Genomic DNA, 23,761 nt, shown 5'->3' with positions numbered 1-23,761 from the left:
TTTTCTCTGGGTGCTTTTGGAGAATTTTTCTTCCCCTTCTTTTTTCAGATAGTTGTGAATTTATCTGCTAATTGTATGCAGTATCCAATAGTTTTGAGGCCACATTTATTTATAAAATATTTATATATATATATAGATCACCAAATGCATTGGACATACAGACTGTTTGTATAATCTGCTGTAAAGAAGACCATACACCAACTTTTTGAATTATGTTTAAATCTTTTTTTTATTGACGGAGTTTCACGAGAAAAAAAATACATTTTTAAATTTCAACATCACCTCACTACTATACAGCGAACAGCTGCCTAATGTCTTATTACCGTCAGTTGTTTTGTCTTATTCCCCCCCCAAAACAACCCATCTCTGCTCCCCTCCACCCTCCCTTTCCACCTAACCCCTCCCTCCCCCCTCCCCCTCCCCTGATATAGAGGCATAGCATATCAGAGTATGGCAAAGTGTCCAAGAAGGTTTTAGCAGTTTGAATTATATAAACTAGCATTTAATTTTTAGATTGTTTTGTTACATCTCCCATGAACAGTCCTAAAACATCTCCCATGAACAGTCCTTTTCAGATCTATATAGAGCTAGCACTGGAGAGAGAATACCCCCCACCCCCCCCCTTAGTGATCATGACTCATTGAGAATATATTACTACTTCTCTAATAGAGTAAATGTATTTTTTTCTAGTTTTTTTTATCCAATTTGACTTACTTTACTTTTTATCTTGTTTTCTCTCAATCCTGTTAAAGTCCAGTCATTACAATGACAGTGCATTGACCAGGGGCAACAAACCATACCTCCTTTTGGAACTTGGTATCCCCTGAATTCTATATACGGCGCCTAACGTTTTGCATGCTAATTTGGCTGCACAGCCAAATTGTGCGCACAATTTCACTGAACAACAAGCTAATCGGCACCAATAATTGGCAATTAACAACCAATTATCAGCATTAACTGGCAATAATTAGGATTTACTTGTATATCTGTTTCTATAATAGAATGCACCTAAATCCCATTGCACGTAATAATTTTGGGGGGGGGGGGGTGTTTAGGGGGCATTCTCAGGGGTGTTCCCAGATTTCATGCACATTGATGCAGAATCACGCCTAAGTGCACCTAACTTAGTTGCCCGTACTTAAGCCCGCTTATAGCAGGCCTAATTGTAGCCACGTACAGTTAGCGCAGCTTATTGCTAAGTGCGATTCTATGAAGGACGTATACTCTTTAAAGAATCACGCTAAGCACGTTTTATTTTTTGGCTCAACTTATAGAATTTACCCCTATGTGTGCACTGAGTCTGACCAATAGATCTGCAATGACTGGGACTCTCTACATGCTGGAGGCACGGTTGCCGCTACACTGTACTGTTCTAATATTTTTGTATATTTGTTACAGGAAACTTTGGAATTTGAAAATGAAAGACCCTCAATCCAGGTGATTATTTCGGTTTGCCTTAACTGTGTTTCTCAGTTTTAAAGGTGAAAAACATATAGTTAAATTTAAATATTTTATTTCTGGTGCTCGTCTTGTTTTCCTTTTGAAAATATTACTTCTCCATTTTCACATTGTTATCCATTTTCCACACTCATCTGCTTTACTTCTTTTTATAATCATTTTTTTCCTTATTTGACAGGCTCAAAATTGCCACCAAGAAAAAAATGTTTTGGATTCACAAGGTGAGCTGCTCAGGAAATGAGCCTCATCTGGCAAACTGCAAGATCCAAGTACCGCCAGGCAAACTGAAGCCGTGCAGCAGCAATGGGATGCATGCTATCGTGCGCTGCGTGGCAGGGCCTCAGTTCATCAATGGGCATAGAAGTAACTTTCGCAAAGCTTTCAGATCGGAGGTACAGTATGGCATCTCTCAGAAATAAGAGCAGTTTCTAACTATTGAGAATTTAGCAGTAAGGATAGATCTGACTCTGGCCCCCTACCTTTTCCAGAAGAATTTACTATAGCTGTAATGTCGGAAAGTGTGCATAAGCTACCCTAGTCCCTCAGCAAGATATTAGTGAGGTACAGGGCATGATCTTTTCTGACATTATGCTTATTTTTGAATTTTTCATGGTCTGATATTATAGAAATTTGGTGAGTGAAAAACTGGGCTTACCACTTAACGCAACTGCCATACTTGTTCCCTTTCTGTTGCTGTAGGAGCCTCTGGTGAGACTCAGGGCTGGTGCACATTCTGGAGAGGGCAGGGTGGAGGTGCTGAAGAATGGTAAATGGGGCACAATTTGCGATGATAAATGGAACCTCCTCTCAGCCAGCGTAGTATGCCGTGAGCTTGGTTATGGAACTGCTAAGGAGGCCATATTTGGTGCTCAGTTGGGCCAAGGTGAGTGAGCATAATAGCAGTAGGTTGGTCGGACTTGAATGTGTAGCACTATGAGGTGATTATGTGCCTAAATGTTTAGAATGCCTAAGTGTTATTCTATAAATATGAACATATCTTGCATAGTATGTATTTTACAGATAGGTGCACACATATGCAGATTCTGGGTGGCAAATGGGTGGGTTTTATACTTACACGTATAACTATAGAATACAATATGTTATGCAAGTATCTTTGGCAGTTAAGTGCGAGTTTTTATACCAGCTCCATGGCTATCATAAGTGCTTGTGCCTAACCGCATGCATGTATATATACTTGGTTCTATATAGTCTATAAAGCAAAGTAGGTACCCCCTACTTTCCTTTATAGAATACGCTCTTACCAGGTGCCCTCTGGGTGCCTATATTTAGGCAACCTATTATTGAATTACCCTCTATGGCCCAGATTCTCTGTATGGTGCCAAAAAAATTGGCGCTGAAAAAAACCACACTTAATGGTATTCCATAAACCTTGCCTAAAGTTAGGCACGGTTTAGTCCCATGACTGAAATTTAGGTGCAGCCATTTATATCATCTATAACCTGGTGTAAATGCCCAACATCTTATTTAGGCACGGATCGGGCATATTCTGTAACAGTGTGTATAATTTTCAGTAATGCCTATGACCTGCCCATGCCCCTCCCAGGGCCACGCCCCCTTTTGTGATCCACGCATTAGAATTTACACACACCACTTTACAGAATACATTTAGAAAGTTGTGCACATAGATTCTAATTAATGCCAAGTAGTGCCAGTAATTGCTTGCTATTGACCAATTATTACCACTAATTAGCTTGTTAAACAATTAAGTTGCGTGCGCAAATTGGCTATGTGTCATATTTGTGCATGCAACTTTAGTCGCCAGGGACAATTCTGTAAAGGTTGCCCAAATTTGGGAGCCAAAACACAGGGCACTGAGACAAATTCTATAATGGCATCTGGGCACCCAGATTCCATTATAGAATAGAGTATAAATCTGCATTTTTGTGCCATTTAGGCTGAGGTGAAGGAAAGGATACTGGGAAAGAGGCCTGGATGGTTTGCCGTGGCCCTGCATCTATCATTTGTTGAACGGAGATATGAAATTCCTCTAGTGTTGAACACAGACCATGGGAAGTGATGAAAGCCATACAGAGAAGCTGACTTGTCTTACCCAAAATACCTGCCAAAGCTGCTAGAAACATCTAGAGTTGTAAAAATGTTGTCTCCTGACATTTCTCTTACATTTCAATTCAGTTTGGCCTAGGTGAATGCTCTATTCTAATGCATTTATACAGGCCCTTATCTTTCTGTTGCACTATTAGTATGGGACTCACCCAGTCTGTGAATTCCTCCACATGTTGTATGAGTTCTTTGGTTTCCATTTTCCTCACTTCTTCAGGTAGCTTGTTTTTGATGGCTACTGGAATATTCCATCTTAAAAGCCCTTCAGGTTTTGTGCTTTCAACAAGTTTTATAGTATGTTTCACTGGCAGTGTGCCAATACTTTCAAAAAATCTGTAGCTTGGGTGTGTAACTTTTGCAAGGTATTTGCATCTGATTTACAGGATTCTGTACTAGTTTGTTCTTCTTCTATTCTCTTCACTAATCTATCTTCTCACAAGCTGGTAAACACAGCTATTGAATGGTAAGGATCTGGAACAACTACTATATCTAGTAGAAATAGTTGCCCTGCATATTGGAGAGGAAGGGATAGTAGTTGGGTATGGATGGGCAGACTGGATAGGCCATATGGTCTTTATCTGCCTTCATTTTCTATGTTTCCATGTAAGTCATCTGCAAATATAGCAGGCCTAAGATATCTGGAGAACCTTTACCAGCTATATTTAACAGTGATAACTTATCAAAACATCTTTTTGAATATTTGGTGAAAGTTATTAGCATAACTTGCTCCAGATATCTAATTGGACATCATTCAACTAAATACCAGTTTCTAGCTAATTTAATCAGACTGAGAGTTTTCCCTGTTACATAAGAATATGATGTATCCTTGGTCTCCCCACTCAAAGTTACGGGCACTAGCTAGCTCTTTGGGTCAGCACCCGAAACCAGGGTCACAGCAAAAGTTTTACCCCCCCTTGTTTACTAACTCGCACGGCAATGCCAACACAGCCCATTCAAGTGAATAGGTTTGTCGGCATTAGTGCACTGCCATCGCTAGCGCGACTTAGTAAACAGGGGGGGTTAGTTTTGTTACTTGAACTGGATACAGGCCTGGGCCGGATTAAATCCAGTAGCCCATAGGTTGTTAACCAGGCTTTATTTACTTTCTTTGTTAGTCCAGAAGTAAATAAACTTCACTCTCATGCAAAGAAATGCTCCCTGTCTGGATTTTATAAACCAAACACAAACTTTACTCGAACTCTGCACAGGCAGTTTATCCAAACTTCATATCACTGTAACAGTAGTTCTTTCACTAAAAACAGTTCAACTTATATCCAAAGGTTTTATAGTTGAAAAAAAGGTTAAGTGCCAGTTCAAGACTTTGATGTAATTCAATAGACCATTTATAATCCTAATGTATTTACATATTTACAAGCTCCTCCAATCCAATACCCATCCTTTTTGGGCAGAATAATCCAAGGCTGTGCCTGCAGCACTTTGCAGCAAGCTGTGTCCACTTAGGACCAGACTTCTCCGTCTGTCCTCACTCTCCCAAATGTACACCTCTCAGGGCTACTGCTTTTGGTACCAAACAGGCTCATCCCTGTTCCTGCTCCCAGGCTGGGTTACCTCTGGTTCCCACCCAGAGCACTCCTCCAAGCCATGGTTAATACTTTTACTGGCAGAAACCTCCACATAGTCAGCCTTAGTTTATTGGAGCTATCCAGGACACCCCTTCTCCACACGGGTCTTTGGGGTGGTAGAGGTAACCAAAGACGCTGAGCTCTACAGAACAACAGATTGTATTAACTTCAAACTCACCCCAGCTGTCATTCAATAAAACATTTCCCTCAGCAACTTTCCCATAAACACTTCTTTGGGGATGGGCTTCCTCACTCTCTTAGCTCATTCCCTCTGTTTGTAGGGCACTCCCTTCTTGCCTCTAAAAGGAAGCTGAACAGAAGAGACTAGAAAAAAAACAAGCCCTTCTAGCAAAGGAAAAACATTTTAGAGTTCAGTGTTTTCTCTCTTAATAATGCTAAAAATTTATTAGGGTAAATAAATGGTTACAATAACAATTCTTTTATCCCAGTATTACAAAAAAATGAATTCTTATTATATCAGTCCCCAAATTCAGTATAAGGAAAATAAAATCTCTCTCTCTCTCTCTCTCCTCTCTCTCTCTCTCTCTCTGTTTCCCTTTTGGAATCTGTCAGATTCTGACCTAGTACAAAAGGTACCCAGGCTGAAACTGAGCTTAATTTTGTCCAATCACTTAATGCCTTATATTTCTCTCTTGCTTATCTGGTATTCTTCAACTCTGACCTCTAAGATCACCTTCTCTTAATTCTGTTTCTTTGTATTTTTCTCAAATATTCATCATTTGCTCTTTGTAACCTCTGTCCCTTGAATACCTATCACTCATTGTGGTCATTCATTGAAAATGTCCCTGTGTTATGTTCAAAGCCTGTTTGAAACAAACAAACAGACACTTGGTTTATAGCCCATCACTAGGGTTAAACAAGCTTGCCTATGGTCTGTGAGAAAACCAAGACGCAAGCTAGCTAATTGTCCTACTAGATCTGAAAAAGGAATATCATACAAAGCTGACTGATTTGAAAAACCAAACAGCTCTATACACCTCCCCACAGTGACTCTGAAGGAGGGGTTGCTCATCAGGTTAGTAATCCCCATTATAATGGGGAATTACAATAAGAATTGCCATACTGGGTCAGACCAAGGTCCACCTGGCCCAGTATTTATTTTTATTTTTGATACATTTGTACCCCGCGCTTTCCCACTCATGGCAGGCTCAATGCAGCTTACATGGGGCAATGGAGGGTTAAGTGACTTGCCCAGAGTCACAAGGAGCTACCTGTATCCTGCTTCCAATAATGGCCAACAGGTCACAAGTACCTGGCAGAATCCCTAGGAGTAACAAGATTCCATACTACTGACTCTTAAGTAGTAGCTTTCCCCATATCTATCTTAATAGCAGTTTATGGACTTTTCCAACAGGAACTTCTTCAAACATTTTTTTAATCCAGATATGTTAACTACTTTTATCAAATTCTGTGGCAACGAGTTCCAGAGTAAAATATTTGTTGAGTGAAAAAATATTTCCTCCTATTTGTTCTAAAAGTATTTCCATGTAATTTTATTGAGTGTCCCCTAGCCATTGTACTTTTGAAAGAGTAAACAATCAAATCATGTTTACCCATTCTACTCCACATTTTGTAGATCTTCATCATATCTCCCCTCAGCTGTCTTTTCTCCAAACTGAAAAGCCCTAACCTCTTAAGCCTTTTCTCTTATGAGAGGAGTTCCATTCTCTTAATCATTTTGGTCTACTTTCTTTGAACCCTTGCTAATTCTGCTACATCTTTTTTTGAGAATGTGACAACCAGAATTGCACACAGTACTCAAGGTGAGGTCACACCATGGAGTGATACAGAGGCATTATAACATTCTCTGTCTTATTTTCTATTTGTTTCATAATAATTCCACCACTGCATACTGAGCAGAAGGCTTCAGCATATTGTCCATGATGACACCTAGAACTTTTCTTGGGTGGTGACTTCTCATGTGGAGCCTAGCATCAAGTAGCTATAATTTGGATTATACTTCCCAATATGCATCACTTTGCACTGGTCCGCATTAAGGGGGAGGGGGGAATTATCAACACGGACTACTGTTAAGACAGGTTATTTTATGTTAACCTTGGTTGTAAATAAGTCTCATTGCATAAAATGAGACCTGTGCTAAAATAGCATGAGTCAATGGTAAAATAACTGATCTTAACAGTAGTCTGCATTGATAACTTTCCCACCTAAATTTCATCTGCCATTTGGATACTCAGTCTTCCAATTTCGTAAGGACCTCCTGCAATTTCTCACAGTCTACATGCAATTTAATAACTTTGAATAATTGTGTGACACCTGCAGATTTAATTACCTCACTCTTCATTCCCATTTTGAGATCATTTGTAAATATTTTAAAAGCACCAGTCCAAGTATAGACCCCCATTATCCATTGAGATAATTGTCCATTTAATCCTAGCCTCTGTTTAATATCTTTCAACCAGTTCCACCAACCCACAACAGAACCTTCTATCCCATGGCTTTTTAATTTTCTCACAAGTCTCTCCTGAAGGGCTTTGTCAAAAGCTTTCTGAAAATCTAGATATATATGAGGCTCATTTTCAAAACAGCAAAACATTCAGAAAGTGGCACAACGTGGCAGATGGATGTTATTTTTTTGCCAAAACATCCAAATTGCTATTTTCGAAACCCATTTTTAAAATGGTTTTGTATGCAGTTCATCTAAAATCTCAAGGGAGTTTACTAGAGGTGTGTTTTGGGCGGGATTAGGGCAGACTTATGATTTAGATGTTTATCAGTGATAATGGAACATTGTAAATACATCCAGGGCAAACAAATATGACATTTTAGGCTGGACCTGTTTCAATAACAACTAACTGCCAAAAAGGTGCCCAAACTGACCAAATGACCATTGGACAGACATGACACCCCCCCTTAATCCCCCAGTAGTCACTGACCCCCTCCCACTCCCCTAAGAGGTGAAAGTGAAAGTAAATACCAGGGACTATGACAGGTTCACATATAATGGCCATTTCTCTTACAGCAGCAAGCAGGTCCCTGGAGTAGTCTAGTGGTCGGTGCAGTGGATTGCAGAGAAGGGGAATCAGACCCATATCTCACTCTAACTGGTACACTTGTGGTGGAAAGTGTGAGCCCTCCAAAACCCATAAAATATCTATTGTACCTACATATAGGTGACACCTGCAGGCTTAGGGCTATTGTGGTGGTGTACAGTTGGGTACAGTATATTTTTTTGCTGTTCCTGGAGAGCTCACCATACAATATAAGGGGGTTATGGTGAGAAGTGTACCTGGGACCTTGTATATGAAGTCTACTGCTAGGCTGCCCCACTGCTCTGCTGGGATGTCTGGGTGGCCGTTCTACTAAGAATCCTGGCCCCCCAGATATCCCAAAGGCTTATTTTTGTGTGTTTATTCCTAGGATGGTTTGTTTTCGAAAATGGTATAAAAACATAGATGCACTAAGCACAAAAATATCTAGAAAACAGCTATTTTTGAAACAAAAAGATAAACATTTTTCTGGTTCAAAAATCGCTATGTTCATCACTCTATTTTTGAATGACTCCTGAGAAAATTAAAGAGTCATGGGATAGGAGGCAAGGTTCTGGTGTGGATTAGGAATTGTTTATTGGAAAGAAAAGAGGGTGGGGTTAAATGGTCACTTCTCTCAATGGAGGAGGGTGAATAGTGGAATGCTGAAGGAATCTGTCATGGGACCATTGCTATTTAACATATTTATAAATGATATGGAAATCGGAACAACAGGTGATTAAGTTTGCAGATGACACAAAACTATTGAGGGTTGTTAAAACACATGTGGACTGTGAAAAATTGCAGGAAGACCTTAGGAAATTGGAAGACTGGGAATCCAAATGGCAGATGAAATTTAATGTGAACAAATGCAAAGTGATGCACATTGGTAAGAATAACCTGAATCATAGTTACCTGGGGGTCACCACCCAAGAAAAAAGATCTAGGTGTCATAGATAATATGCAGAAATCTTCTGCTCAGTGTGTGGTGGCAGCCAAAAAAGCAAACAGAATGCTAGGAATTATTAGGAAAGGGATGGTGGATAAGACCGAGAATACTATCATGCCTATCACTCCAAGGTGCGACCTCACCTTGAGTATTGTGTTGTCTTCTGGTTGCTGTATCTCAAGAAAGATATAGTGGAATTAGAAAAAGTTCAAAGAAGAGCAACCAAAATGATAAAGGAGATGGAACTCTTCTCGTATGAGGGAAGGCTAAAGAGGTTAAGGCTCTTTAGTTTAGAAAAGAGATGGATGAGGGGAGATATGATTGAGGTCTACAAAATCCTGAGTGGTGTAGAATGAGAAGAAGTAAATCAATTTTTTACTCATTCCAAAAGTACAAAGACTAGGGGGTTCTTGAGGAAGTTACATTTAAATTCTTTTAAAACAAATAGGAGGAAATATTTTTTCACTCAACAAATTGTTAAGCTCTGGAACTCTTTGCTGGAGGATGTAGCAACAGCGGTTAGCATATCTGAGTTTAAAAAAGGTTTGGACAAGTTCCTGGAGGAAAAGTCCATAATCTACAATTAGGACAAGCATTGGGAAGTTACTGCTTGCCCTTGGATTGGTAGCATGGAATGTTGCCACTTTTGGGGTTTCTGCCAGATGCTTGTGACCTGGATTGGCCACTGTTGGAAACAGAATACTGAGCTAGATGGACCACTGGTCTGACCCAGTATGGCTGTTCTTATTTTCTTATGCCCTAACCGAACAGGGGCCTTTGTTTCATATATCACTGTATCAGGGGAATGAACATCTCATAACTGAACTAACATGACTTCCAAAAAAGGGTAACTGAAATCACTCTTTATTATACTGTTGCCAAATTTCCTAGCTTCCCTAATTTTTGTTAGCATTTCATTATCTGTGTATTCATTCTGGCCTGGCAGATGGTAGAATAGTCCTACCAGTATTCTTTCCCTTCACATGTGGATCAGTCAATATTCAGCATGCCATGGTCAGCATTTTTAATAACCTGACCACTGTGCTCAGAATTAACTCTGAATATTAAATGCTGGGCCATGTCTGGGCATCTGCACTGAATATCCGGGGCTAATTTCAAAAGTGCTGCCTGTTGGATCTTATGCAGATCCTCTTGGTCAATATTCAGCCGGGACACGCATAAGGCTGTAGGTGTTCTATTCTCCCTTCCCCCAGTCCCAATTCTATCTCCTCCTTCACCCTCACCCTGAAGACAGAAGCCTGAGTTCCCTACTCCACCCACCCTAGTAGGTCCCATCCTGGGCCTATCTTGAATGTCCCTGGTGGTCTTGGGGGGGGGGGGGTGCAGGTAGGAGAGATGTCCATTTGTTCCTACTTGATGCAGGTTTGACCTCAAAATTGTTGCCATGACCCTTAGCAGCAGTCGTCAGAGTGCCTCTAGAGGTCATAGCAGCCATTTTGAGACTGGACCCGCAACATGGGCATCACTCCTGCCCGTACAGTTTCCCTAGACCACCAGGGATATTCAAGGTAAGTCCACGGGGCCTACGGGGGTAGGGGATCAGACCCAGGTTTGCTTTGACTTCAGGGGAAGGGAAGGGAAGGAGGAGTGTGACTGACACTAACCAGACAGTACGGGGTGGTTTTTAGTGCTAATTAGCAGCGCCTGTGTGGTTTAAGTGCTGGTGCTGTGCCAATGATGGGTACGATGGATAATGATGCAAACATGAGCAAGTGAGCTGCTGAGATGGCTTGTAAGCTTACGTTGCTGGGCTGGCTACACATGCAGAAGGAGGTTTGGCATGTTACGCACAGCCAACTAGCTTTGTGAAAGAATGCTATCTGCAGATCTCCTAGCTGGAGTGACGGTTGAGGATTTTGATTGCTATGTGGCAGTTGATGATGACCTTAAAACAGCTGATGATATAGCCGATGCAGAGATTTGCTCAGTCCTGCAGTTTGCAATTGAAGATGCTGGTGAGTCAACGGGGCAGGAAGCTGGCAACAAGTGTAATGCAAGACCCCCTTTGACATTTGCTGTAGCATTATAGAACTTGAACAATGTAAGGGCTTATCTTGAAGGTAATAGGTGCCATTATTCTGACCTGTTTGACCTGGTTTTACAGGAGAAAGACCACACCAAGTGTGGAGGTGCCCTTAATCCCCATGAAAAAAGTCCAGTGCGAGGTACAGAAGGAGTGGGGGAGGTAGGCTCTTTCCAACCAGAGAGAAAGACGTATGCTTAAAAGAAGTTTATTGGTAACATCAAAACCAGAACTCAACACATCCGTGTTTCGGCGCCGAAGCTCCTTCTTCAGGAGTCACTATCGACATCAAAAGACTTCTGTGAACAAGAAATGCAGTCTCAGAGAAGTATTAAAAAAAAACCTTCTTTTAAACATACGTCTTTCTCTCTGGTTGGAAAGAGCCTACCTTCCCCACTCCTTCTCTACCTTGCAACTGACCTGTTTTTACAACATGAATAGACAGAACACTGTACAGAAAACTAATACTGATTTATTTTCTCCCAGTTACTAATGATGTGACAACAGTTGCATGGGACAAATTTTATAGATGTTTTTAGAAAATTGTGTATGCCTTACATCTATAACTACCCTGGGCACTGTAAGAAAAATAATGACTGTTCTACAGCAGTAACAAACAAGCTGCACTACACTGGCTCTGTGTGGTTACTGAAATTATGCTATGAAGGGGTAACATTGGTTATGTGCATGCTTCAGTTATATGCAAGTTAAACTTCAAGGCCTTGCACTAACCAGAATGCACTGTACCTTGAAGAATAACTCTGGAAATGAATGTACTCTCTGTTTTTCCCCAGTCCATTTAGCTGGTCAATCTTGTTGTAATCAGCATTGAACCATTTCAGTGATATTATGCAGTATTGTAGTTATCTTTGGATAATATTTAAGCCAGTTTGGGCAATGAGTCTAAACAAATGCATTGAAAAAAAGGAAGCTTTTAGAAGAAGCAAGGTGGGAAAGTGATGCACTGGAGTCTCCCTTCTACAAGAAAAGGGCTGGAATCTCGTCTTTTGTTTTCTTGGAAAGTGATTCCAGGAGTATCAAGACTTACATTGGTTAGATCACCTGGTGTAAAGAAGTAAATTGCAATTGCAAAGCCAGAGCTTAGGTTGATTTGAAGAGAATGGTTCTGATGATTTTTTTCCTTGGCTTCAGGTTTTGGCCCTGTTCATATGAATGAAGTACTGTGCAGAGGCAATGAGAAATCCATCACTGAGTGTAAATTCCAGGAGGCAAGCCGTAAAGGCTGTTTACACGAGGAGGATGCAGCTGTGCGGTGTAATATCCCACAAATGAGCTATAGCAGTCAGGTAAGTCCTTTCTGAGCATACACTAACAACCGTATAGCTTGCCATGTAAGTTCACAAAAGCCAGAGTCTATTTTTAGGGTTGCCTTGAAATCTTTACCTCAGGACTATTGTTCGTGTCTTTTTTCACTGCTTTATAGACCATGCCCACTTTGGATTTGTTATATAAGTTTTCATCTGCATGTATTTTATATAAAAAGGTAAATAGAAAATTCTAGTCCTATTATAGAAACATAGAAATATGTAGGCAGATAAAGACCATATGAATATGATCTATCCGGTCTGTCCATCCATGTCATCTTCTCTCCCTATCACTCCCTTAGAGATCCTATGTACTTGTCCCAAGCTCTCTTGAATTCAGATACTGTTTTTGTTTCCACCATTTCCACAGGGAGGCCATTTCATGAATTCACCATTCTTTCTGTATTTCTTCAGGTTATTTCCGAGTCTGTCCTCTTTCATCATCCATGGCCCCATGTTCCAGAGCTCCCTTTCAATTGAAAGAGACTCGCATCTGGTGCAGTTGTAGGTATTTAAATGTCTATATCATATCTCCCCTCTCCCTCCTGTCTTCCAAAGTATATATATTGAGATCTTTACATCCGCCGCATACGTTTTATAATGAAGACCACTGACCATTATAGTAGTCACTCTCTGGACCAACTCTATCCTGTTTATATCTTTTTGAAGGTGTGGTCTCCAGAATTGTCCACAGTATTCTAAATGAGGTCTTACCAGAGTCTTTCGCAAGGGCATCATCACCTCCTTAATCCTACTGGTCATTCCTGTCCCTATGTACCCAAGCATCCTTCTAGCTTCATCATCGCCTTTTCTACCAATTTGGCGACCTTAAGATCATCACATATGATCACACTCAAGTGCTGTTCTTCTTTCATGCACAAAAGTTCTTCAGCCCCTAAACTGTACTGTTCCCTCAACTTTTTGCAGCCCATATGCATGACCCTGCATTTTTTTAGTGTTATATCTTAGCTGCCAAATTCCAGACGATTCCTCTAGCTTCTAGCTTAAGAACATAAGAGTAGCCATGCTGGGTCAGACCAATGGTCCATCTAGCACAGTATCCTGTTTTCAAACAGTGGCCAAGCCAGGTCACAAGTACCTGGCAAAAACCCAAATCGTGACAACATTCCATACTACAAATCCCAGAGCAAGCAGTTGCTTCCCCATGTCTGTCTCAATAGCGGACTTTTCCTCCAGGAATTTGTCCAAACCTTTTTTAAACCCAAATATGCTAACTGCTGTTACCATATCCTCTGGCAAAGAGTTCCAGAGCTTAACTATTCATTGAGTGAAAAAATATTTCCTCCTATTTGTTTTAAAAGTATTTCCAGGTAACTTTCTTGAGTGTCCCCCAGTCTTTGTACTTTTGGAATGAGTAAAATTTTGATTACTTCTATTCATTCTACACCACTCAGGATTTTGTAGACCTCAATCATATCTCCCCTCATCCATCTTTTTTCCAAGCTGAAGAGCCCTAACCTCTTTAGCCTTTCCTCATACGAGAAGAGTTTCATCCCCTTTATCATTTTGGTTGCTCTTCTTTGAACCTTTTCTAATTCCGCTATATCTTTTTTGAGATACAGCGACCAGAACTGAACGCAATTCTCAAGGTGTGGACGCACCACGGATCGCTATAAAGGCATTATAATATTTTTGGTCTTATTCACCATCCCTTTCCTAATAATTCCTAGCATTCTCTTTGCTTTTTTGGCTGCTGCACCACACTGAATAGAAGATTTCAGGATATTATCTACAACAACACCTAGATCTTTTTCTTGAGCGCTGACCCCCAAGGTGGACAGTAGCATACGTTAACTATGATTTGGATTATTCTTTCCAAAGTGCATCACCTTGCATTTGTCCACATTAAATTTTGTCTGCCATTTGGATGCACAGTCTTTTGTGATGTTTTACCTCACGGTGATGTTCCAAACCTGGCAGTGATTCCCATATGCTTCCCTGCCATCGGCACCCGCCTCTTCCATCTACTGTGGCTGCCTGAGCTTCTGACGAAACAGGAAGTTACATAAGAGAGGTGGCTGCAGTAAAGGGAAGAAGCAGGTGCCTGCAGCAGCAGGGTAGCATATGGGAATCGCTGCCAGGTTTGGAACATAACCATGAGTTAAAATGCCACGAAGGGGGAGATGCCACCCCCCGAGGTGCCTCTCCTGAAGAGTGCTGCCTGAGTGAGGCCCCAACCTCAGGCGGCCTAATGATCGGGCCGTCCCTGGCAATTCCACCTTTATCTTTATCAGCTTCTACTTATTCCTCCCTATATTCCTCAATCAACTTTATTTCTGTGTCTATGGGATTTCCAATGAAGAATTCAGGTTTCCTGTTCTGTGACAGCTTTATCTGTGCAACATAATTCTTATGACAGACATAGAGAGTCTGTTATTAATGATTAGTGCATGTTATCTGCAGCAGGGCACCATAATAATTCTAAGTAAAATGATATAATTTGAGAAATTCAAAATCCTATAAAATGGAAAAACAAGTAACATTCATGATATATAAACTTGCTCTACAGATATGTCAATGGAGTTTACATTCACAAAAAACACAATGAAATGTACCACGTTGGGAGGTCAGTCATCCATGTGGTAGTTATACATTTTATTAGCCTTGCTATCTTGTTACAGAGACCAAAATCTCCTGGGGCATGTAGTCAAAACAACAAGCTGCAAAGAGAGATGGATCTTTCCAGTGTAATCTATATTTGTTTCCTTATGGGAATATAGTCTTTAAGGTCCATCAATCAATGCATTACTTAAATGCATCATGGTTAATTATACATAGTAACATAGTAGGTGACAGCTGAAAATGAATGGTCTATCCAGTTGGCCCTGCTATTCCTGTCTACACTACATGGATACATCTTAGCTGCCAACTGTAGATGCCTGACTGCTTATAGGATACTAGTAAAAAAGGCCCGTTTCGGTAGGCAATGAAACGGGCGCTAGCAAGGCAATCCCCCACTCTCCCTCGCTGTGTCGCTCTGTCCCCTCCAAAAGCCATGCCCCCTCCCTCTCTTCCTTCCGTGTTCCGGCTCCCCTTCCTTCCTCCCTCCCTTCCTTCCAGTTCCAGACTCTCCACCTTCCTCCGATTTCAACACCCTCCCCTCCGCGTTGCTGACCCCTGGTCCCCCCTGCCGGGACCCTCTCGCCCTCCCCTTTCCGTCGAAAGCCCTCCCCCGCTGCCGTTCCCCACTCCCCTTCCCTCCCCCTCTGTTGTTTCATGACCCCCCTCGTTTTTACCTCCTGCACGCAGGGACGTCATCCACTTCACACAGCCTCTTCTTTCGCTTCTGTTTCTGCTGTTCCTGTGGTCCCGCCCTGTCGTTTCAGGACCCCCCTCCCCACCTCTCTGTCCCTAAGAGCCGTCTTTTGTTGTAAAGGTTTTACAAGTAAACTTTGTACCAATCTGAATAATTACCAAAACTAGGTAAGCAGTTCCTAAAATATCTGGCCTTCTAGGTTTACTAGGTAACCACCCATAACTAACCAGCTGGCATTAACACAATAGGTTTCTAGTTCATTGTAATCAATATAAACCATCCTAATTCTAGACTCAAACCACCCTTAAGTAATGGAAGGTCTTTGATGCCCACTACAAACTACATTACTGTGTAATAGCTGTGAAGGCCCATGTTACATAGAATGTTGAGACTGGAATTGAGACATTCAGCTTAGAATGTGCTCAATTCCGGCACTATTTTACAAAGGCTCTGCTGAATGTGGAGCATTTTGTAAAATATGTATAAGGACATGCAGGAGTGCATGAACTGTGGGAACAGCCATTTTATACAGGTTGAAAAAAAGAGCAGTAAGAACCTGAGAGCTTCCACGTGGAAGCAGTGATTTCACAACTTTCATGTGTGACAAAGCTTCCCTGTGTAGCCTGCTCAGTTTACAAACCTATCCTTGTAAGCGGTGCTAATTAAGTACAAAACTACAATTTTTATTGTTTTATATTTTAAACACGAATATAAACAATCAAGGATTAACCCTCATGTAAAACCCTGGCCGCAAGGAGCAGTTTTTTAATCTGCGTTTGTGCAAAAGGGGGCTTTTTTTTTCTTCAATAAATGTGGATTCCCATTGGAAAATGAAAAATACTCCTGTTCTGTTTCTCTGTGTGTGTTGTTCTCCTTTAAACTTGTATGGATTATTAGCCTGTTAACTTTGCATCCAAGCAAAGCCCTGTTCTGTTTTTCTGTGTGTGTGTGGTTCTGGTTTGAGACTGAATAGATTCCTTCCTTGTTATCTAGGCTCTCCAGCATAAGCATGTTCTGTTTCCTTCCTTGTTACCTTTCAGGTCTGTGCCCTGAAGAGCACAGGTACAAATCAAAGTAGGGTATACACAAAAAGCAGCAAATATGAGTTATCTTGTTGGGCAGACTGGATGGACCATGCAGGTCTTTTTCTGCCGTCATCTACTATGTATGTTCACTGTTCAGAGAGCTGGTTGTTGCCAGCCCAGCTGCTTTCCTTGCTTACTTTGCTTCCCTAGCCTAGCTGATTTCCTTGATTACCTTGCTTCCATGCAGCTGGGTGTGCTCTGTCTCTGCCTGCCTTTCCTTTCCCTACCCAGCTGTATGCTGGCTGAGTTCTGGTAAGAACATTGTTTTTCCCTTTGTTTGCTTTAAACCTTTGACTGCAGTGTAAGCCCTGCTTGTTGCTGATTTGTGTTTTAGAAGCAGCCTTTCCCTTTAGCCTGCTTTAACTCTTTGTCTGCTGTGTCTGTCTCCTGATTCTTGTGAGCATTGCTCCTTATCTGATTTGTGTATGTAAAGGCAGCTTTCCCTGTTTGCTTGCTTTTCCCTTTGTCTCTAGTGTCTGTTATTTGACTGTGGCACAGCCTTGTGTATTCTTATGAGTGGTTTCCCTTTAACCTTCTTTCCTGTATGGCCAGACTTGTGTATTCTTATGAGTGGCTTCCCTTTACCCTTGAGAGCTGTGTGGCACAGCCTTGTGTATTCTTATGAGTGGCTTCCCTTTTCCCTTGAGTGCTGTGTGACATAGCCTTGTGTATTCCTATAGGTGGCTTCCCTTTACCCTTGAGTGCTTTATGGTACAGCCTAGAGTCTTCCTATGAATGGCCTCCATTTTCCCTTGAGTGCTGTATGGTACAGCCTAGAGTGTTCCTATGAGTGGCTTCCCTTTTCCCTTGAGTGCTGTGTGGCACAGCCTTGTGTATTCCTATACATGGCTTCCCTTTACCCTTGAGTGCTGTATGGTACCGCCTAGAGTGTTCCTATGAATGGCTTCCCTTTTTCCTTGAGTGCCTGGTGGCACACCCTTGAGTATTCCTTTGAGTGGCTTCCCTCTTCCCTGAGTGCTGTATGGTACAGCTTAGAGTGTTCTTTCATGAGTGGCTTCCCTTATCCTTGAGTGCTGTGTGGCATAGCCGTGAGTATTCCTTTGTGTGGCCTTGTCTTGAGTTTTTCCTGTGTACTTTCTGTTTGAGTTCTCTCTGTGTGGTTTCTGGTTTGAGTGGGTAGGTTTTTTTTTTTGTTTAGCTGTGACTACTAGTGCAGCCTTGAGCGGTCTCTTGGTGTGGCACGAGTGGGCCGTTCTTCTGTTTAGCTGTGTCTACTAGCACAGTCCTGTGCATCCCCTCTGTTTGATTCTGTTTGAGTGGGGTGGTTCTTCTGTTTAGCTGGGATTACTAGTCCAGCCCTGTGCTACCTCTCTGTGTGATGTCTGTTTAACTTGGTTAGTACTATTCATTTATAGCTAGGGTTCTAAGCCCAGTCCTGTGCTGCCTTCCTGTGTGGTTTTCTTATCTTTTACTTGTGGTTTCTACCATGTGAATCTAAGTGGGGTTGTCTTTTCCACCTTCAGTTTCTTTGTGCCTGTGGGTAGGGTCTTTTGACCCCTTGTTTGTGGCTCTGTTTAGTGCAGTGTGTGCGCACTGCTTGAGTAGTACTTGCTCAAGAGATTCCGTTCTATTTCTTTCCCCTTCCCTCTGGTATGATTCGGTTCCAGTTCGGCCATGAGGCCAGTACGCTTGGACTCTGTACGAGTGGGTTCCGGATCAGCCTTGCGGCCTGCCTGAGTGATCTATCTCACTTCTCTGGTGGTGCTTGTTGCTTGTCTTGAGTGTACTCTATTTGCCATATCTGGTATCTTGTTTGTATTCAGTGCCTGGTTTGCCTCTGCTCTTCGCCTCCCCAGAGGACTTGTCTGCTACAGCCTGGCTGCAGCCCAAGGGCTCACCATCCTGGGTTCCGTGACACTTGTTCTGTTTCGCAGAAGCAGTCTGGGTTGCTATGGAGGCTGTAGCACGCGGAGGTTGTAGCACATGCACACAGAGGCTGTAGCATACAGAGGCTATAGCACATGGAAGCTGTAGCATATGGAGGCTGTAACACAAGATCAGCAGAGTAGCTTTTTCCACTAACTCGTCCTGCTTTGCTGCCTAACTTGTTAATTTTCTCATAGCTACTGATTTTGACCATTAGGCTTGTTTTATATAGGATATGAGCTTAGGTTGTTCTACAGAAAGGTGTTATCTCAAATGCATAACTCTTGCCCTCATCATTTCCATCATTTAGAAAATTAGCATGCACTTATTTTGGTTTTGAGCCATGTGACAGCTGGTGCACCACCATCATAAGCAGTCATCCTACACCCATATTGTGATCTAGTTCAGAAACACAATGTAACCACTGGAAATTATATTCCCCAAAAGGTTCCAAAAGACATCTATACACAGATTCATCAGATTCCACACCTGTGAACCTTGCTGCATTCTGCTTTTTCTCCCTGTCTATATGACTAGGAGTTAGATAATGCCAAACATTGCTCAGGTCATCTTTCTCTTGAGTACAGGTGCGTCTGAGTGGTGGACGAACCAGTGATGAGGGCATTGTGGAGGTGCTGACAGATGTAAATGGAGTACTGAAATGGGGCGCTGTGTGTAGTGATTTCTGGGGCATAAATGAAGCCATGGTGGTGTGCAGACAGATGGGACTAGGATTTGCCAGTCATGCCATGAAGGTAAGTGCATTATATAAACAGTTGCTTTCAATCATTTTATATATAGAACAGAGACATAGGAATGCAGCAGAGTGTATTATTCCTCGTACATTACGCAGTCTTCTTTCCTATGCCATTTCCTTGATACATATACAAGCAGTGTATGCACGTGTGAGTCAGTCACTCATGTACTGTATGCAATAATTGTTGACACTCCAGCAGCAGGTATGCATTTCTGAATCATGTACCTCATTTAATCAGTGTGGGTATAGCACTGATTCATTCTGCTTTTCCTGAGCTTGCAGGCAATTGTTCTAAACTGTTATTTAAGGATTTTCCACGTGTAAACCCTGTTTTACATGTCTAAAAGGCCTCTTAGAAAATTACCCCATGGCATACATGTGTAAAAGTATGTATGGGGAACAAGAAGATGCTAATTTTATGCAACCTGTAAGTAGGCATGTTTGGGAGTGTACTTTAGCTGGTGCACAGGCAGAGTGACAAAGGGCCAGATTAAGTAAACGGTGCTGAAAATTAGGCACTGGGAAAAACTGGCACTGAACTCTCTTTATAGAATCGCACGTAGCGCCAATTCCTGTGCCCAACTTTGGGCGTGAGGATTTATGCCAGCTGAAACCTGGCATAAATCCTGGCACGCAAGTTGGACATGCATCCCTGGAATTCTGTAATATTGTGTGCAACTCTTTAGAACTCCCATGACCTGCCCATAGCCATGCCCTCTTTTGGGTTATGTGCCAAGGGATTTGGGTGCCCTAGGTTGTAGAATAGTGAGTAGCCAGATACATGTGCAAATCCTAATTGGTGCCAATTAACATCAATAACTGATCATTAGCACCTGTGGCATAGCCAGACACCCAATTTTTGGGTTAGCCTGGGCCCAAGGTGGGTGGGCAGAAGAACCCTGCAGCTTCTCCCCCCCCTTTGGTAATTTGGTCTCTTCCTCTCCTCAACAGGCGATCCAGTCTCTTCCTCGCCTGCAGGCAGATGATTCAGTCTCTCTAATCAACCTTTCCCCTCCCCTCTGCCCTGTACTTTTTAAACAGCATATCTTCAATGGCAGCAGGCAGTGACTGATACAAACTGGTTATGCTGGCCCCCACAGGTATTTCTTATCTGTTGCTGCTCACTGTCAGTGAAGATCTGTTTAAAAGGGGGAGAGGTGTTGGGAGGTTTCAGCTGGTGGGGCTAGGGCCCTGATGGCGAACCTATGACACGCGTGTCAGTACTGACACGCGTAGCCATTTTCGGTGACACGTGGCCGCATACAGAGAAGTAGCGGCGTTCCTTGCTGACACCTGGGGTGGATCGCCGATGCGCCCCCCCCCCCAGGTGCAGCATGACCTCCCCCCCCCAGGTGCAGCTTGACCTCCCCCCGGCGAAATCACCCCCCCCCCCCCGGTGCATGTTTATCCGCTGGGGGGGGGGGGGGGGGGGTGCCGTGTGCGCTCCTATTGGCTCCCTCCGAGTCCTCCGCTTGTTCCCTCCCTGCTGTTCCCTCTGCCCCGGCTCCTGCATGGCCGTTAGGGGATCTTTGACCTCACTTCCGGCCGGCGGAGCAGAAAGCAGCGGAATGCCGTGGGAGACGCATCTCTGGGGGCCCTGTGATCGCCATTACCAGCAACCACATAACCACAGCAACCATCATCCAATCTACTGTTCTGGGGTGTCGTGGATTTCTAATTGACCATCATTACTGAGATAGGTGAGGGGGAGGCTGGGAGAGGCGAGGGAATGTGCTATGGGTGCCGTTTCCCGCCATTAGAAATAGTGGCAGCCATCTTAATTTACATAAGGTGGTCAGTTAGGCTAGTTAACCCCTAATTGCCTACAGGGCTAACAGGCTATCTATAATTCTATCTTCTATCACTGCCCCCCTGATGGAGAACCCAAAAAATAAAAAACCAAGGTTAAGTAAAGGAAGTGGTAGTAGCAGTAGCCGACCCTTTCAAGAGACATGGACCGAGATGTATGGCATTATAGAAAAAAATGGCAGATCATTTTGCGTTCTATGTACTGAAACGGTAGTAAGCAGAACGTGGAATATAAATAGACATTTTGAAACTAATCATTCCAGCTCTTGAAAAAAAGTGAGGATGAAAGGAAGGAACACATTTCCAGGCAGCTACACTTTTATAAGAGCCAATCTAATTCCATCCTTAAATTTGTAAAAGGTTCTACAAATTTAACATCTGCAAGTTTGAGCATTGCTCACTCCATAGCTCAGCATGGAAAAGCACTCAGTGAGGGAGAATTTATTAAAGAAACTCTCCTAAGATGCGCACCAGTTCTATTTCACGATATGCAGAATAAAGATGCAGTTATTAAGAGAATATCTGAGTTACCACTCAGTAGAAATATCATAAAAGACCGAATAATGAGACTGAACACAAACGTACAACATCAATTAAAGAGAGACATAAGTAATTGTAAATATTTTTCGATCTCTCTTGATGAAACTACTGAGCCAAGGCAAAGTTCTTGAGCGCTTTGTGGAGTGCTTTGAAGAAATTAAGGTATTTCTTGAGGATAAGGATCTGGGAAACTTTCCTCAGCTCAATGATGATAAGTGGGTCAACACCCTGATGTTTTTTTACAGATCTCTCTGTTCATATTAATGAACTGAACTTAAAGTTACAAGGTTTTGGCAAAAGTATTGACGTTATGTTTGGATAAATAAAAGCTTTGAAAGTAAACTTAAAATTTTCAAGCGAGATGTAGAAACTAAAACTTATAAGTATTTTCCTCGAGTAACAAAGTATTTGAGAAGGCCAGTGCAGCTATACAAAATGAAATGGAACCCTGCATATAAAGTACCAGCATGTTCAGGGCCGTGCCGATGCGGTAAGCGAGGTAAGCGCCGCAGGGGGGTGCCCACCTCTGGAGGGCGCCGCCGCGGTGCTTACCCTCGCCCCGCCGAGGACTTTAAATCTTTTGGCACCAGAGAGGGGGTGCCGCCGCTCCCGCTGCTCTTCATCCTGGCACCCCCCCCCCCTCCCGCACCAGCCCTTTAAATTTATTTGCCGAGCGAGCGCAGCACCTCGTGTGCAAGTAAAAGAAGCGGATCCGATCATCTCATTGGGCCTTCCCTCACTGTCCTGCCCTCCTCTGACGCAACTTCCTATTTCCTCTAGGGCGGGACAGTGAAGGAAGGCCCAATGAGATGATCAGATTCGCTTCTTTTACTTGCACACGAGGTGCTGCACTCGCTATCGCGTCGGCAATTTCTTTTTAAAGACGTGTGGCAGGGAGAAGACGAGGCAGGGTGAGGGTGGGGGACAGATGGGGTGACCGTGAAGGTGGGGGGGGGACTCGGATGGGCAGAAGGGACTGGGTGGGAGACAGATGGGGTGAGGGTGGGGGGGCACTTGGATAGCAGAAGGGACTGGGTGGGAGACAGATGGGAGAAGGGGCATGGAGCTGGAACTGGGGTCTGAAAAGTGAGCAGGAGGGAGAATGGGGTCATGCCTGGGGCAGGGGTGGATGGGAGAATCAATGGATCTGGAACTAGGGGCAGCCGCAGGTGGGAACTGGGAGCCGAAAAGAGGGGGCAGTGAGAGAGGGGGATAGATCCTGGATGGAATGGGGAGTGAGAGGGAGGGCAGCCCTGAATGGATGGGAGGGCGAGAGGCATGGATGGGAGGGCAGGGCCCAGGGAGAGGACAAATTGCTGGAAATGGAGGGGAGGGAGAGAGGAGGCAAGGATTGCTGGCTATGGATGGAGGAGGGAAGGGCAGAGAGGGACAATGATGGACATGGGGGCCCAGGGAGAGGACAAATTGCTGGAAATGGAGGGGAGGGGAGAGAGGAGGATTGCTGGCTATGGATGGAGGAGCGAAGGGCAGAGAGGGACAAGAATGGACATGGATGGGAGGGCAGGACCCAGGGAGAGAGGATAAATTGCTGGAAATGGATATAGAGCAAGAAATGAAGAAGAAAGGAGAAAAGTAAAGAAATAAATGGAAAGGAAACCCTGGAAATGGAGTTAAGAGGACAGATAGCAGCAGAATCAGATACTGGGCCAGCATGATCAGAAAAAGAAAGTCACCAGACAACAAAGGTAGAAAAAAATAATTTTATTTTCATTTTAGTGTTTGGAATATGTCCACTTTGAGAATTTACATCTGCTATCTTATTTTGCAATGTATAGGAATTTGTTTCTAAGAATATTGCTGACAATTCCTTTCAGTGTGGCAAGTGGTGAGCGATCATTTTCATGGGGGGGGGGGGCACCAACTGATAGTCTGCAGGGGGGCGCCAGAGACCCTAGGCATGGCCCTGAGCATGTTTTAGACTCGTTACTTGACCAGT

General features: G+C 43.0%; 1 protein-coding gene across 3 annotated transcripts in view; it reads left to right on the top strand.

Annotated features, from left to right (window-relative positions):
• The window catches only part of LOXL4 (lysyl oxidase like 4), a 125,603-nt gene that overhangs the window by 44,483 nt on the left and 57,359 nt on the right, over positions 1 to 23,761 (top strand). For all 3 annotated transcript variants that reach the window (XM_030202909.1, XM_030202908.1, XM_030202910.1), the window contains exons 5-9: positions 1,399 to 1,437; positions 1,637 to 1,850; positions 2,158 to 2,341; positions 12,277 to 12,431; positions 19,286 to 19,453. In XM_030202909.1, coding sequence (XP_030058769.1) covers positions 1,399 to 1,437; positions 1,637 to 1,850; positions 2,158 to 2,341; positions 12,277 to 12,431; positions 19,286 to 19,453 — 760 coding nt within the window. The remainder of the gene's footprint in view (positions 1 to 1,398; positions 1,438 to 1,636; positions 1,851 to 2,157; positions 2,342 to 12,276; positions 12,432 to 19,285; positions 19,454 to 23,761) is intronic.

Source organism: Microcaecilia unicolor, chromosome 5, assembly GCF_901765095.1.
Source record: "Microcaecilia unicolor chromosome 5, aMicUni1.1, whole genome shotgun sequence".
NCBI classification, from domain to species: domain Eukaryota; kingdom Metazoa; phylum Chordata; class Amphibia; order Gymnophiona; family Siphonopidae; genus Microcaecilia; species Microcaecilia unicolor.
Note: the sequence above shows the minus strand (reverse complement) of the source record. Positions and strands in the feature narration are given on the sequence as shown.